The sequence below is a fragment of the Lissotriton vulgaris genome, chromosome 11, assembly GCF_964263255.1.
Source record: "Lissotriton vulgaris chromosome 11, aLisVul1.2, whole genome shotgun sequence".
In the NCBI taxonomy this organism is placed as follows: Eukaryota; Metazoa; Chordata; class Amphibia; order Caudata; family Salamandridae; genus Lissotriton; species Lissotriton vulgaris.
The window spans coordinates 160,051,535-160,065,291 of NC_141699.1; the positions used below are offsets into that span (position 1 = coordinate 160,051,535).

Consider the following 13,757-nt stretch of genomic DNA (forward strand, 5'->3'; position numbering starts at 1 on the left):
GAGGTGCATCATCAGAGCTGTGTGAATAATAACAGCTGTGAACACGTGCCTGAGGTGCATCATCAGAGCTGTGTAAATGAAAACTGCGTCAGCCCCGTGCGTGAGGTGCATCATCAGAGCTGTGTGAATAATAACAGCTGTGAGCCCGTGCCTGAGGTGCATCATCAGAGCTGTGTGAATAATAACTGCGTCAGCCCCGTGCGTGAGGTGCATCATCAGAGCTGTGTGAATAATAACAGCTGTGAGCCCGTGCCTGAGGTGCATCATCAGAGCTGTGTAAATAATAACAGCTGCGACCTCATGCCTGAGGTGCATCATCAGAGCTGTGTGAATAATAACTGCGTCAGCCCCGTGCATGAGGTGCATCATCCACATTGCTCAGGTCATCCAAATTCCTGCACTCTCTACCACACTGCTTTCAAGAACAGCATACTCTTGCACACACTCTCACTGCTCACCAATTCAAAGTTTGCTAAAATATTTATGCAACGCATTGTCATACACAATGCCAATAACTCAAACTTTAATGCTGCGAGACCTATTGCATTGTAAATGCTTGTTAAATCTGTTGTAAGAACCAGGAAATCAATGGATATGTAATTTAGATTCAGTTGTTTTTATGACAGTTATTTGTGTCAAAATTGACAAATGTGAAATGTTATCAGAATGGTTCAGTTTTGCCAGCAGGCAGTTATTGTGAGCCTTAAGTTAAGAAAAATATTTACCGGTTTGTATATTGTATGATGCATATTTGTAATTGTTCTATAAGCTTTTTTTATGTGCTCTTTTAGGACCATAACAGATCGAATAAAGATTTCTTGAATTGAATTGTGTGCCTATAACTTACGTTCTGCGACCAGGCCAGTGATGGCCTCTAATGTCGATTAGAAAGCAAGTCTGACTTGTTCGGTTTTCAAGAGACTCCTGAAACACGTTCATGGGTGTAGATCTCGAGGTGGAGTTGAGGACATTCAGTCCTGGACCTTGTAAAGATCTGCTTCTGTGCTTCATCTTGAATGAAAGCTCTAAATCAAGTTGGCATTTGATCAGCAGAGTTTTGTACCACAAAGCAAATTTCTGCTGGCACTTGGGGCCTTTTCTCACTGAAGACTTTATGGACTTTGGAAAAAATCTCAAGTTTGAGACTGGATTTGCTGGTAAGCTTTCAAATCAGATTAGATGCGGCCCCATTGAAGGTTGTCACATTGTGACATCTTAGGTTTAGGAAGCTTTAGTAATCTGGTGATGTGCACGAGTGCTTTTTGGCATAAGCAATTGTATTAGAGTGTATAATAGTGTCCCCTCCGACCGCCCCTCTTGAGCAGTTCAACAGGTTGCTATGTCCTTATTCAAGTGACCTACATCCTGAACTGGTAGGGGAACGCCACCCATTACCACATCTCTCCCCACCTCAAAGCGCTGAACTGGCTTCCCTTCGAGGCCAGAATCCAATTTAAACCGGCCTGCATTATTATTATATTTCTTATATAGCGCCAGAATCGACCCCCGAAGGGGTATCTCCGCGCTTGCCTTGGGAACCCGTCCTGGTTTTTTCCCTGTGAGATAGCCCCTACAGGGCATCCCCAAGGTGAAAGCCAGGCATCCCACCGCGGGGGGCCGTTGTGGAGATTAAGCAAGCTTAATGCCCAGAGTTGCAGAGTGTGAACCCATGATTAGGTCAGGCACCGAAGCGAGAATTATCGAGTCCGTGGACATTTTGAGCTCAACACCCTGCCGCGTCAGGAATCGAACCCTGGTCCCGGGTCTGACCTCTGCTTCAGGGTCTGCCTGCTCTAACCAGTGAGCCACACTTCTCCACATTACTCACAAAGCTCTTTATAACAACTCCCCTGCATTTCTGGCACAAAAACTTGTGGTATCAGGTGGACCCAGAAACTCCCGTTCTGGTAAAGTACGACTGCTGCAACCTGCACGCTTCAAGAAAAAAAAAACCTACAACTGGGGCTTCACTGGGGCTGCGCAAAGGATTTGGAACTCTCTCCCACCTGCCATCAGAAGACTTCCGTCCTTTAAGGAGACAAAAAACTTCTTAATGGGTAAATACCTCGCCGTTACCAAATACCTTATTGACACAGATGACCAAATTGTTCCATGGGCCCACCCACTTAGGAAGTAATGCAATGACAGACAGCTTTCAGAGAATATGGTCAAACACACTGTCCAGAAAGCTGCTCAAGATCATGGTTCACAATGTTTAGTGTGTCAATCAGTCATTCTCCTCTACATATGGACCTTTCTTGGTACTGTAGATTGATTTTATCAACCTAACCAATCTCCCATGAAAGATGCTGGCATTTTCTGGTGATGGTGTGCATGTTTTCAAGATAAGTGAAGTCCTAGCCAACGCGCAGATGTGATGCAATGTCTGTGGCAAATCTGTTGCTGAAAGAACTGATCCCACACATGGCGTCTTTGATGTATATACAAAGTGATCAGGCTGACATTTTAAAAATGAGATCATGCAACTGATTAGTGAAAATGTTGGCAATACCCAACAACTACACTGAGCACATCACCCTGAATCTTCCTAGTGGAGAGACTGAATGGAGTGATAATTAATAAACTGGCTCATGTATGTGCAGCTAATATCTTGAAAGGGCCCAGTACTCTTCCTCTGGTGCTCATGAGCATGCATTACAGTCCAAACAGAAAGACTGGACTGAGTCCTGATGAAATTCTCACAGGGAGACCAATGGGAGTGCCTAGTATCCCTACTACGGCATTCATTTCCATCTTTAATGACACCATCTTGAACTATTAATAATAACTATCTAACGTAGTGCAGTCTATGTCTCGCCAAGTCCAGTAAGCTGCCCCAGTCTCTTCAAATGCCATGTTTCATTATTTGCAACCTAGAGAATTGGTCCTGGTGAAGAACCAAATAAGAAAAAACTGTCTACAGCTTAGGCGGAAAGGGCCTCATCGAGCTCTTCTGATCACAAACTGCCTAAAAAGGGAATGACTGCTGCCTGGCTGCACTCGCCGCACACAAAGAAGGGAAAGGCACCAGTGGAGAGCAACAGACACACATTGCACACTGACGACTGTCCCGGTCTGTGTGAAAGGAAGTCACAAATAAGGGAAGATGAGAAGGGCAGTTGAGACACCCTGAGCCAACAGAAAATAACAGTGCAGTCTGATCAAAGGTGAAAATAGAAAAGGCAAACAACAACAAACAGTTCTAGTCATCATGGGAGCTGCATTTGATACTTGCACACCAGGACTACTTTGGCTCTGCTGGTGCAAGTGATTTTTTACAACAGGACATTGTGGGTCCTGCATCCCAGCGATCATTAGCAGGATAAAGGAAAGAGAGAGGCGTATGCCGCGCCATAACGAATATCGAGAAAATACTTATTTTTGTCTGGTTTAGCCTTCTTATTCAATTATGAACATTTTGACTTGTTGGGTGTGTACTCACAAGCCTGCATCAGTGGTGGAAGGGGTTACATATTCACAGAGACCTCTTTTTCTTTGCCTTACATTTATATGTGTGTACTGAATTACAGGCAACTGGTGTTCGCCTCTGGAGATTTAGAGATTAAGATTTTAAAATTGATAAGTAGGTAATCTAAGCTTACAATGCCTAAAGACATACAGTGCTTGTTATCTCAAGAGAAGAATGTTTTTGGCCGAGTAAGAAAAAGATACTGAATATGGAGAGAGAGGTTTTGTGATTGCACATCGAACAGAGTTCGAGTGAGATTGCTTCACTACCAACACACCAAACTCTAAACCTTTGGCATGCCGAGGATGAACACTTTGCAAAGCAAATAAAGGAATTCAGATCAGACTTGTGACTTTCCAGATAGCAGAAAAAACATTTTCAGACCCCTTCTCCAGCCAGCCTGGCAACTTTTTTTTATAACTCAAAGACTACTGAATGTATTTACATTAAACCAACAAAAGCACACTTTATGAATAACATTCACATTTTATGCAAGTTTGGTGTAAGTCAATTCCGCTGTTTAGTCTACAGGCATGAGCAAAACCTACAGGACCTGAAATGGGAAAAGCACCTTTTTTTCCACTCTAGCCTCCCCCTCCCTCATTAACCTTTTTCACCTGCAAAGATTTTCATGAAACCTGGCATGCAGAACCTTGGGGGACTAACATTTCTAGGCAAATCAAAAAATACAGTTCCCATGAAAAATAAGGCTGACCCACAATAGTACAGTGGTGACAGCCACTGTGTTATATATGTATGCATGCATGCATGCATTTGGGTGCTTTGATTGAAAACAACATATTTGATGGTTGCCCGTGAAATACAGGTTTCCTCATGACAGCCCCCAAACTACTATGCAGAGGTAGACCATTGTCCGGGCCAATATGATTAAATGGCAAAGTTATTTAAATTATGCAGCAAGGATATTTAAATTATACAGCAAGGTTATTTAAATTAAGTGGGCAGGTGAACTAAATTAAGTGGGAAAAAGCCAAATTATGCCACACGTTTTCTGGCAGTAATATTTTCATCCATTCGAGTTAAAAACATTTTTAGGACATCTGCAAATTACGTAGCAAAAAATGTGGCAAAGACGCTAAATTCTTAATTATGTGCTAAATGCTGCAGCAACTGAGAAGCATAAATACTTACCACCCTGCACCTGGATATCCTCGCAGGTGATTAGCCGCACTCTATAAATCAGAGTTGATCGATTGCTTTATCAACAATGTATTTATGAAAGAGAAATATAAATATTCTAATTCCAATCAATGCCCATTGTTAGCCGTACTTTTTAAGAGAACAGATTCTTCAAGCAAAGTCCCCCAAAATAAATGTACAGCATAAAAAATACAAAATAGGTAACAAATATGCTATTATTGCCGATTTAGGGTTCTTCTGACATTTACAAACCACTCTTCCCATGATACCCTCGCTGGTGTTAGGGCACTTTACAAATAAATGTAACGTCCTTTGGGCTTGTGCATGTGGGAGAGAGGGAGAGGGGGAGAGAGAGGGAGAAGGAGAGAGAGAGGGAGAAGGAGAGAGAGAGGGAGAAAGAGAGAGAGAGGGAGAAGGAGAGAGAGAGGGAGAAAGAGGGAGAAGGAGAGAGAGAGGGAGAAAGAGAGAGAGGGAGAGAGGGAGAGAGAGAGAGGGAGAGAGGGAGAGAGAGAGAGAGAGAGAGAGAGCAAATCCCATACACCCACAAAAATTCCACAAATGCCCAACATTCTACATTCCAATACTTTACAACATTCCATTCACTCAGCCGCCTAATCCAAAAGTATGTATATAAACACTACTTAGTTTAGGAGATCCTAAGAAAGATCTGCCTAGAGTACATTCATACTTTATAACACTATTCCTCATTCCCCTATTCGGATCAGTAGACTTCACTTCAACATGCTATTATACCAGAATGTCTTTCTCCCTCATGTCCTACATTCTTTTTGCCTCCCGTAGAACACTCTTGCACCATCTTCATGAATCTTGCCTTTACTCTAGATTTATGGCGACACTATACCCTTGGCATATCTTTACTCTATAATGCTCTCTAGCACAGATAGAAACTCCACACCCCTCCTCCAAAACAAAGACTCTTTGGTACAAAACCATATGAACTTGTATGCCAGTATTCCTCACTAGGCTACCCCACAAATCTTCTCAACGAACCAGAAACAGTATGAGAATCACTGACTAGCAAGGTTACTAACGTTGTCCACTGATCAAATGCTTCTTCAGCTAAATAAAATATTAATAATAATATGGATACTTGCATGACTCACAGTCTACACTTGGGGACATAAGCTCTTCACATCCAATAGCAACAATTCTCACTGTGCTTCATTTTCCTTTATCAGTAAAGATCTTATATCTCGAACATTTATTTGTTTGGTACTACAATCCTTTCTGGACACCTCATTGTAACACCTATTCATAATAGCAGTTTAACTGCCTACTCCCGTCTTCATTCTGTCTTCGGTTCATATGGATACATGCTTCCTGGTCTCCACTTCATACCAGGTACATAACCTTTCCTGGAGCAATAACGTCTCAACACAAATTTTTTATGTAGCAAATCTCCTGAACCATGATCGGTTTTGGAAAAATATAAAGACACACCGTAGCATCAAGCTTAACCATCCTGGAATGCAGCCTGTTAACCACTCCAGCTTCTTTTGAATGGACCTTGGAAAAGCGGTACACCCAGAGTATGTTTTCACCTGGAATTCGTCTATCTTATCACCAGCATTAAGTTAGGAGAAAAGTCAATTTTCCTAACTAGTTTACGTGGCATCACCAATATAAGCTCACCATTTCTCTCCAGTCATCTGAATATACCACTTATTTACTTCCTGTCTAAATTCTACTTCCTTAGCAAGCAAGCCCTCTTTCAAAAGGACTAATCCCTGAGGTGTAGTACAATTCCCTGGTCAGAATATTCTCTGAAAGATGTAAAAAGCCTAAATATCCTTGGAGTTAAAGATAGAAAATCTACACCAAATAAAGCAATATTGTTAACTATATTTAGAACAATATCTATCTATGTCTGAGGTTATTTCTGAAAGCATTCTTCTGACATACAGCCATCTCTGTAAATTATTTGTACTTCATGTTCTTAGTAGGGGACTTAATTAATATCCCCCTGGACTATGACTTAAACATCTACCTGGTCTTCCTCGTCCTTAGAGAAGTTGGTTCAAATAAATTCTCGGGGGGGAAAAAAGTTAGTCAACACTGAAAACAAAATTGAAGAAACAGTTTCCTCATTTTTTTTTAAAGCACAGCATTAACTAGAACAACAATTCCAACGTGGTGAATTCCTTTCACACTGAAAATTATTGCCCCTGTTTAAAAAAAATTAGGATTATATAGCTCTTTCTCTTAATTGTATTTTTTACTTTGATGCTGCGGGTGATCCCTAACTGCCCATTCTTCATCCTTCTGCTGCCATAATGATGCTGTGAGAGTTGGAGGGGTTCCCACTCGAATTCACCCCTACCCCATATCATCTGTTCACTTCTACCCCCTACTTTTCCTCCCCAACTCGTCCCCCCTTGTGCCGCCTTCGGTTCTTCCATCTTCGATTCTTGCCCTCAGATTTTGTTCCTCCCGTTTTCCGAGGTTTTTTTCTGGCCCCCTTTCCAATCATATCGTTCTCCTCAGACTTTGCCTAACCCGCTACCATTTCCTTCTTACTTTTTCTGAAGCTTTCCAAACTCCTCTGTTCCTACTTTCAGCTTCGGGTCGAGGCAAAAATATAAATAAAAATCTGGTGTGCCAAAAATCATGAATTTTCTTTTTTACGGCTTACTGTCGATTTAAAAAATACATTCCACAAACTTACATTTCTTTTTTAATTATGGGAGGCTTTTGTGTAGTTCTGCAATCATTTTTTATAATCTTGACCCAGTATTAGATACAGGACCTGTGATGTATTTAGTATACTTTTTCAATATTTATACACTACATTTGTCACCAAACATGGCTTTGTGAAGTTGATTTGTTGCCAAATATACACAATGCAGCACTTTTACTCTTCCAACCATACTTTCTTCTAGTTGCCACCTTTTCATCGCTTACAAAGCCGTTACAAATGTTGTTTTATTTTTGAAATCAAAGGACTTTAAAAAGCACACACATACATTTTCTCTTTTCTGCAATCTGTTCAACAACCCCATGGACTGTTCAGCAAGCGAATTTCACCCACATCTAAATGATAATTTGGCTTGGTCGCATGCTGCACCATTTTAAAGGTAACTAAATCACTTTATCTGGTTCATGTTTGCTGTTGTGAGGTGGCAGCGCTGTACCTTTTCTCGACAGGCTTATTATTGGAACACGAATGTTTATAAGGGGTGTTGTAGGTCACTGCAGAGCTGCTTTACTCCAGGTTCATAATGCTTCACAGGTTTGTCAACTGCCAGATATGGATCAAATCCATCATAATTTAATTATAAATAACAGTTTATGGAATTCTGGGATATCTACCACACAACAGTGTTGACGGTCATAAGAAATAATGATATTTTTAGCATACAATGATTTTTCTAAACATTTTTTAACCGTCTTGTACGAAAATAGGCCCTAGCCAACACTATTCAGGTTGCCATGGCAAGTAATGTGGTTCATGTTTGGAGGGGTGGGGGTTGAGGGAATTCTTCCATACCCAAATCAAAAATTAAAAAGACTAATCAATTGATTCCGTACCAAATTCTGAATTTATTATACCTGGTCATGGTGCAACATTCTAGCATATATACAAAATTAATTTTCAATGTGCAATGCCATGTTGATAATGGGTACTCCAGGTACTCGCGTAACAAAAAGGGTCTTTCTTGTTAGATACATTCTTTTGAGAAATAGAGCTGAGATACGAAGACGAATGAAACACGTATATAAAAACATTAGAAATATATTTACTTTTATTAAGCGCCAGCTTAACACTGCTTGCAGAAGCACTTGAATGACCATATATTTTCATTTTTCGTCAATACCGTTCCAAAGGACAACAATGGGTTCTCATCACGTTATATAAAAGTACGACAAAAACTTTCTACAACTTGCTGCAGAAATCCACATGAGTTTTTTCCCTCAGTGCAGTTTTACTGTTCATTGTCCGGGTGCGGAGAGAGATTTGTTCATGAACTGTCTCTTCACGAAGCAGGTCCACCACTTAAAAACAACAACAAAAAAGCACGTTACTAAGTGTATAACCTTTCAAGAAAAAAATTAAATCATTTTTTTTGTTTACATTTCATACACGCTATCATGCCGCTGTGTTAAATATCGTATTACTTTGCATAAAACTCTATCGTAAAATGTTATTTTTTATTACAATCATGTTTTAAAAACCCGTAATGCAAGATCATGGGATGGCCTGGTGACTGGGAGAGGATGCTCTGCATTTCACTACAAGAAGGATAATGAAGACTACAGACAGATCCTTAGAAGGTGTAACACAATAGTCGTGCCATTTATGTACACCAGAAACAGGTTGATACAAATACAGTGAAAAGAAGGAGGATCATCGAAACAAAACTCACTACAATCAATCTGTGGGGCGTGGGAACCTGAAGGGTGCATTTGGAAATTAGAAGCGCACACCTGCACAGATTAGATGGTTTCTGGATTTGGAGGACTACTGTTATGTTACTCCTTTAAGGTTCTTCTAAATTGAAAATTGCAAAATGTACCCACCTATCCTTTTTACCTGGCCTACACCCGCCCCCCCCTCCCCGTAACATGCACCTCACCTATCCACTTAATCAAGTCTCCCTCTCTTCACTGTCAACTCCTTCTTGACCCTTCTCATCCCTTTTGATGCCCCCTCTACCCTCCTCTGTGCGTGTTCAACCTTTCACGCCTGTTCCCTAACTGAGTCTTTACCTCCCCCATCGCTGCTCCCCTCACTTGTCCCCCTCTTGTCCCCCTCCCCATGCATGCTTTCCTATCCCTCTGCTTCTCGCTCCCATCACTGTTTTTCCTCACCCTTACCCCCAACCTGTCCCCTTCTCCTCTGGGCTCCCCTCTCAGCCCTTGTCCCAGCTCCCATCTCCGTTTGCCCCCACCCTTACCCCACCCTACCCTACCGGTCCCCTTCTCCTCTGGGCTCCCCTCCTATTCCTCGTCCCAGTTCCCATCTCCATTTGTCCTCACCTTTACCCCACCTGTCCCCTTCTGCACTGGGTTCCCCTCCTAGCCCTCGTTCCCAGCCTCGATCTCCGTTCGCCCTCAGTCCCACCCCACTGGTCCTCTTCTCCTCCGGGCTCCCCTCCTAGCCCTCGGTCTCAACTTCCATCTCCCCTTTGGATGTTCTGCGTGACCGTTTCCCGTGTCCCTCCAGCTGCAGCTCATTCTTCCGGTCCACTCTCCCTCTCATGTTTCCCCTCCTCCTCTCTTTTCCTTTCTGATCTTCATGTCTTTCTGCCCTCACCTCTTCCTTCCCTATCTGGTTTCTCCTTTCTGGCCCCTACTACCACCCTTACCTTCCTCCCCCATGCTTCCTCTTCACCCTCCTCTCTGGCACTCACTCTATGCCTTCACCTTTCTCCATCTGCCCACTCTCCTGGTCCAGCCCCTCTCCCCTTCAGCCCCTATTCTACCAACCTTCCTCTCCAGCCCTCTTTGCCAGTCCCCAGTTCCTTCCTCCCCATTCACCCTCGTCCCCATTCCCTGTTCTTCCTCCTCTCTCTGGACATGTGGACCATCAGTTCTTCCACTGCCTCCCAGGACTAACCCCTTTAACCCCTTCCATGCTGATGACGGCCGGGAGACGTCATGGCACACAGTGCTCGTGTGCCGACGGCTCCCGGCCGTCATGACCGCACCCGCTATTGGAATGTGCCGCACAGGCGCAGAATCGCGACCGCAGCCAGGGGGTTAAACAGTAACTGACCCAGAGACCAGGCCTTGAAGTGGGATGAAAAACTGGAGGGGAGTCTCTCATTGGGGCGTGGCCGGTGTAATTAAGGGTGTGGCCTAAAACACTGAATAGTGTACCACCCCACTGGTATTTTGCTGCTTCTGTCTATTTATCCAGCTATTTAACATAACAAGTAACATAATACTTACAAGCCCGGACTATTGTCAAAGTTTGTAAATTGCATAAGTTAAATCAGGAACAACTACTACTTCGTTGGGTAGAACACTTAAAATGTTTCCGTTCTTTTGGGGAAGGTTGTGGCTAAGGCTAGAGTTGCGACTTTCGAGCTGAGAAAGCAGATTTAAGCCTCACGTCGGCTCAACATTCTCTGATTCAAAACACGAGTATGTGCTTGGTGTTATGTAACTGGTGCTCATATTTGCGCTCTACAATACTGAAAAATTAGTCTTTTGAAGCCAAGTCAAAAGCAGTGACAGGCGTACTATCGCAGAGCTAAGTTTTTTTTTTTCACCTTGAAGGTAAAAATGGAGAGCCCTATGAGGACCCGTTTCAGCACCTGCTTTTAAGAACTGCTTGTGCTCAGTACCAGCAGGACCTGGTCCACTTAAAGCCATGCCAGTGACCCTATTGCATTAGTAGTTGCTGGATTTTCTTAAGCCCTAGTCCCCGTTCCCTGCCTACCCTCCAGGTCTGCTTCCATTCATTCCTCCCTCTCCCATCCCGGCACCTCATCACCCTCTTTCTTTGCCTTCACCTCCTCCCTCTTGTCTCCTTTCCTAGTCTTCTCTGTTCCCTGCTCTCTTCCTCAAACCAGTCTCTGCTCCTCTGCCACGCCTTCCCTCTCCCCAAACTCCCCCTTTCAGTTTTCCCTCCTGCGCTGTCTTTTATCGCCTTCCTTCCCTTTCCTCCAGCTCTCTCCTAGTTTCCCATCATTCCCCTACCTCCTTCACGCCTGTCCCTTCTTTTAACTCTGTGTCACTCTCTATTGCACTTATTCTCCTTCCTCTTCCATTCCAATATGTTTCTCTTCCTGTCCCCTCTGGTCATTTGTTCCCATTCCTCCAGCTGTTTGTTCCATTTCTGGTTTCAATGAATGACCTTGAAATTGCAATTAAACAAATCGCATCAATTCCTACGGTGCTCTTGCACTATATATAGCAGTTATATAAATAAAACAAAAGGGATTTAACTCCATTATGGCAGTAATAAATATATCTAGACAATCGAAAGACACTTTTAAGGCCTGATGACCAGTGCCCCCATTAATCCTGATGGGGCTGGTAACCAGTTCCCAGCAGCACCAGGGTGTCAGGTTGGGCATGGAGATTTTGTCTGAAGTAAAGAACACTAGGGAAAAACATGCAGGAATCTGTGTACGAAAACGAATTCCTACATGTTACTCCCCAAACATTTGTGTACCCTGTTATTTCCCTGTCCATAGAATTGCGAGGATCCGAACAGTAATTCCAGGTGCGGGGACATGATGGGCAAATGTACTGAGGCCAATCAGGCAATGTCTAATTTTGTCCAGTTGTAATGTTTTTCTTTGCTCTTCTCGGTTTTCGTTTCCTGTCCATTCACTCTCGCACACACAGTTGCTCACCAAGATGCATGTTACTTAATGCAGCTGGCCACACATTGGCAAATGTTCACATCAAACACATCAAATCTCAAGTTCTCCACCAACATATTCTCAGAAAGAAACATGTATTCAATGGAGTGGGAAGCAATCTTAACATTGCGGTCAGTACACCGCGATGCTGTTACATCGCGGTCGTTACAACGACCGCGATGTAACAACGCTATGCCATTACAACGCAAGTCTGTCATGTGCTTATCTAGGTTCCTGATCGATACTGTGACCTTATGCCCCTATTCGGCTATAAATCCATTTATTCCCTATATTGGCATAACCGTTCAAGTGCGATTTTCTGTAAAGTCATCTCTGGCCTCACACGAGCAGAGCCACAGAGCCACATTCCAGCATGACTCTCTGCTACTTCCTTTGCGACCAATTAGTGCAATGACAGAGCAGCAGTCACTATCTGATATTCCTAGATAACACTCCGAGTTCTTCAACAAGATAAAAACTTAGCAAACCTGGAAATCCCCGCTTGCTATGTTTTGATTAGTAATGGAACTCTAATGAGCAACTGATAACTATCACTTCCTAGTGACATCTTTAATTGACGTCTTATGTCCAGCAAACTTGCGTCAAACCCGGCACCTGTCAGGTATAAATATTACCAACGTTGCCTTAAGCAATGAGCGAACATGTTGCTGATGCCAGCTGCCTGCATGACCCCGTGTTGGTAAAAACTAGCACTCTGTCGCTGCAGCCTGCTATCCTGTGGTGGTGAAGCTACTGATTACCATTATCGCCGCTACAGCGCGACCTATGGTGCAGTACGCTTGAGGAGCCGTGCAGCCGTCCTCTGCGAAGACATCCAGCCCAGCTGCCCGCAGACGCTGTCACCCCTCCTTCCTCGACGCGCTGAGAGAAGCCGCTGCCTTTCTCGTGCAGAGAAATCCAGTCCCGGCGCTTCCAGTTTACCCTCGCAGGTGACTGGGATATCGAGAGAGACCCCTGAAGGAGATACCAATCCTCCATCATTCTATTCAGAGGTATGGTGTTGACTAAACCCTTAGACGAGAATTCTTGAAACAAACCTTGGCAAAACCAACTTAACTTAAGCTACTTACTTACTCCCCCTTCTCACGTGTTAGGCTTAGGTCAGGCACACTGGGTTAGGCTTAGTTAGAAGCACCAGTTGAGTATGTTAGCCTAATGTATATATGACTGTATATATGTTTTATTACTTTTAAACCATTGTATGGCTAAGAAACCATATCAATGCTTTTACAGTTCTATTTCGCTATTCTTATCTTACTGTACGTACTTTTCATAACAACAGTTATTGCAATTGTGGCAATACATTTCTCTTGTACGAGAAGAAAGACTGTTCAATAAATGTTAACCTTTATTGATACACGCCCGTCTCTCTATTCTCTACATACTGTGAAAGTAAACTGCACTAGACTGACTGAGTGAAATCTATGTCTATTGTTTCACACGACCCTAGAGATCGACTCTTGATCTGAGGAGCAAAGTTGTCATGTTGCACGGTTGTTGGAAAGCTGAATCCCTTCTTGTCTGTGCCAAGGAAGCTGATCACTTCCTATGCAGAGAAGAAAGTTTCCAGTGACCTCTGAGCTAGTTGGTAACACAACCCAATTAAGTTTAGCATAGTCAGTGGAGGCCTGGAATATAAGCAGTTCCACGTCGATACTACTGTTTATGTTATTCCAATGCGCAGGGCCTAGTGGGAAACTAGGAACTACACTACATGGCGCCCAACGTTTGGTAAGGCGATAAACTAACGTAAGACTTGTAGAGTAACT

General features: G+C 43.1%; 1 protein-coding gene across 1 annotated transcript in view; it reads right to left on the reverse strand.

Moving 5' to 3' along the window:
- Positions 1-8,376: 8,376 nt before the first annotated feature.
- The window catches only part of ARPC3 (actin related protein 2/3 complex subunit 3), a 43,925-nt gene continuing 38,544 nt past the window's right edge, over positions 8,377-13,757 (reverse strand). The window contains exon 7 of the mRNA XM_086943016.1: positions 8,377-8,644. Coding sequence (XP_086799142.1) covers positions 8,582-8,644 — 63 coding nt within the window. The 3' untranslated portion in view covers positions 8,377-8,581. The remainder of the gene's footprint in view (positions 8,645-13,757) is intronic.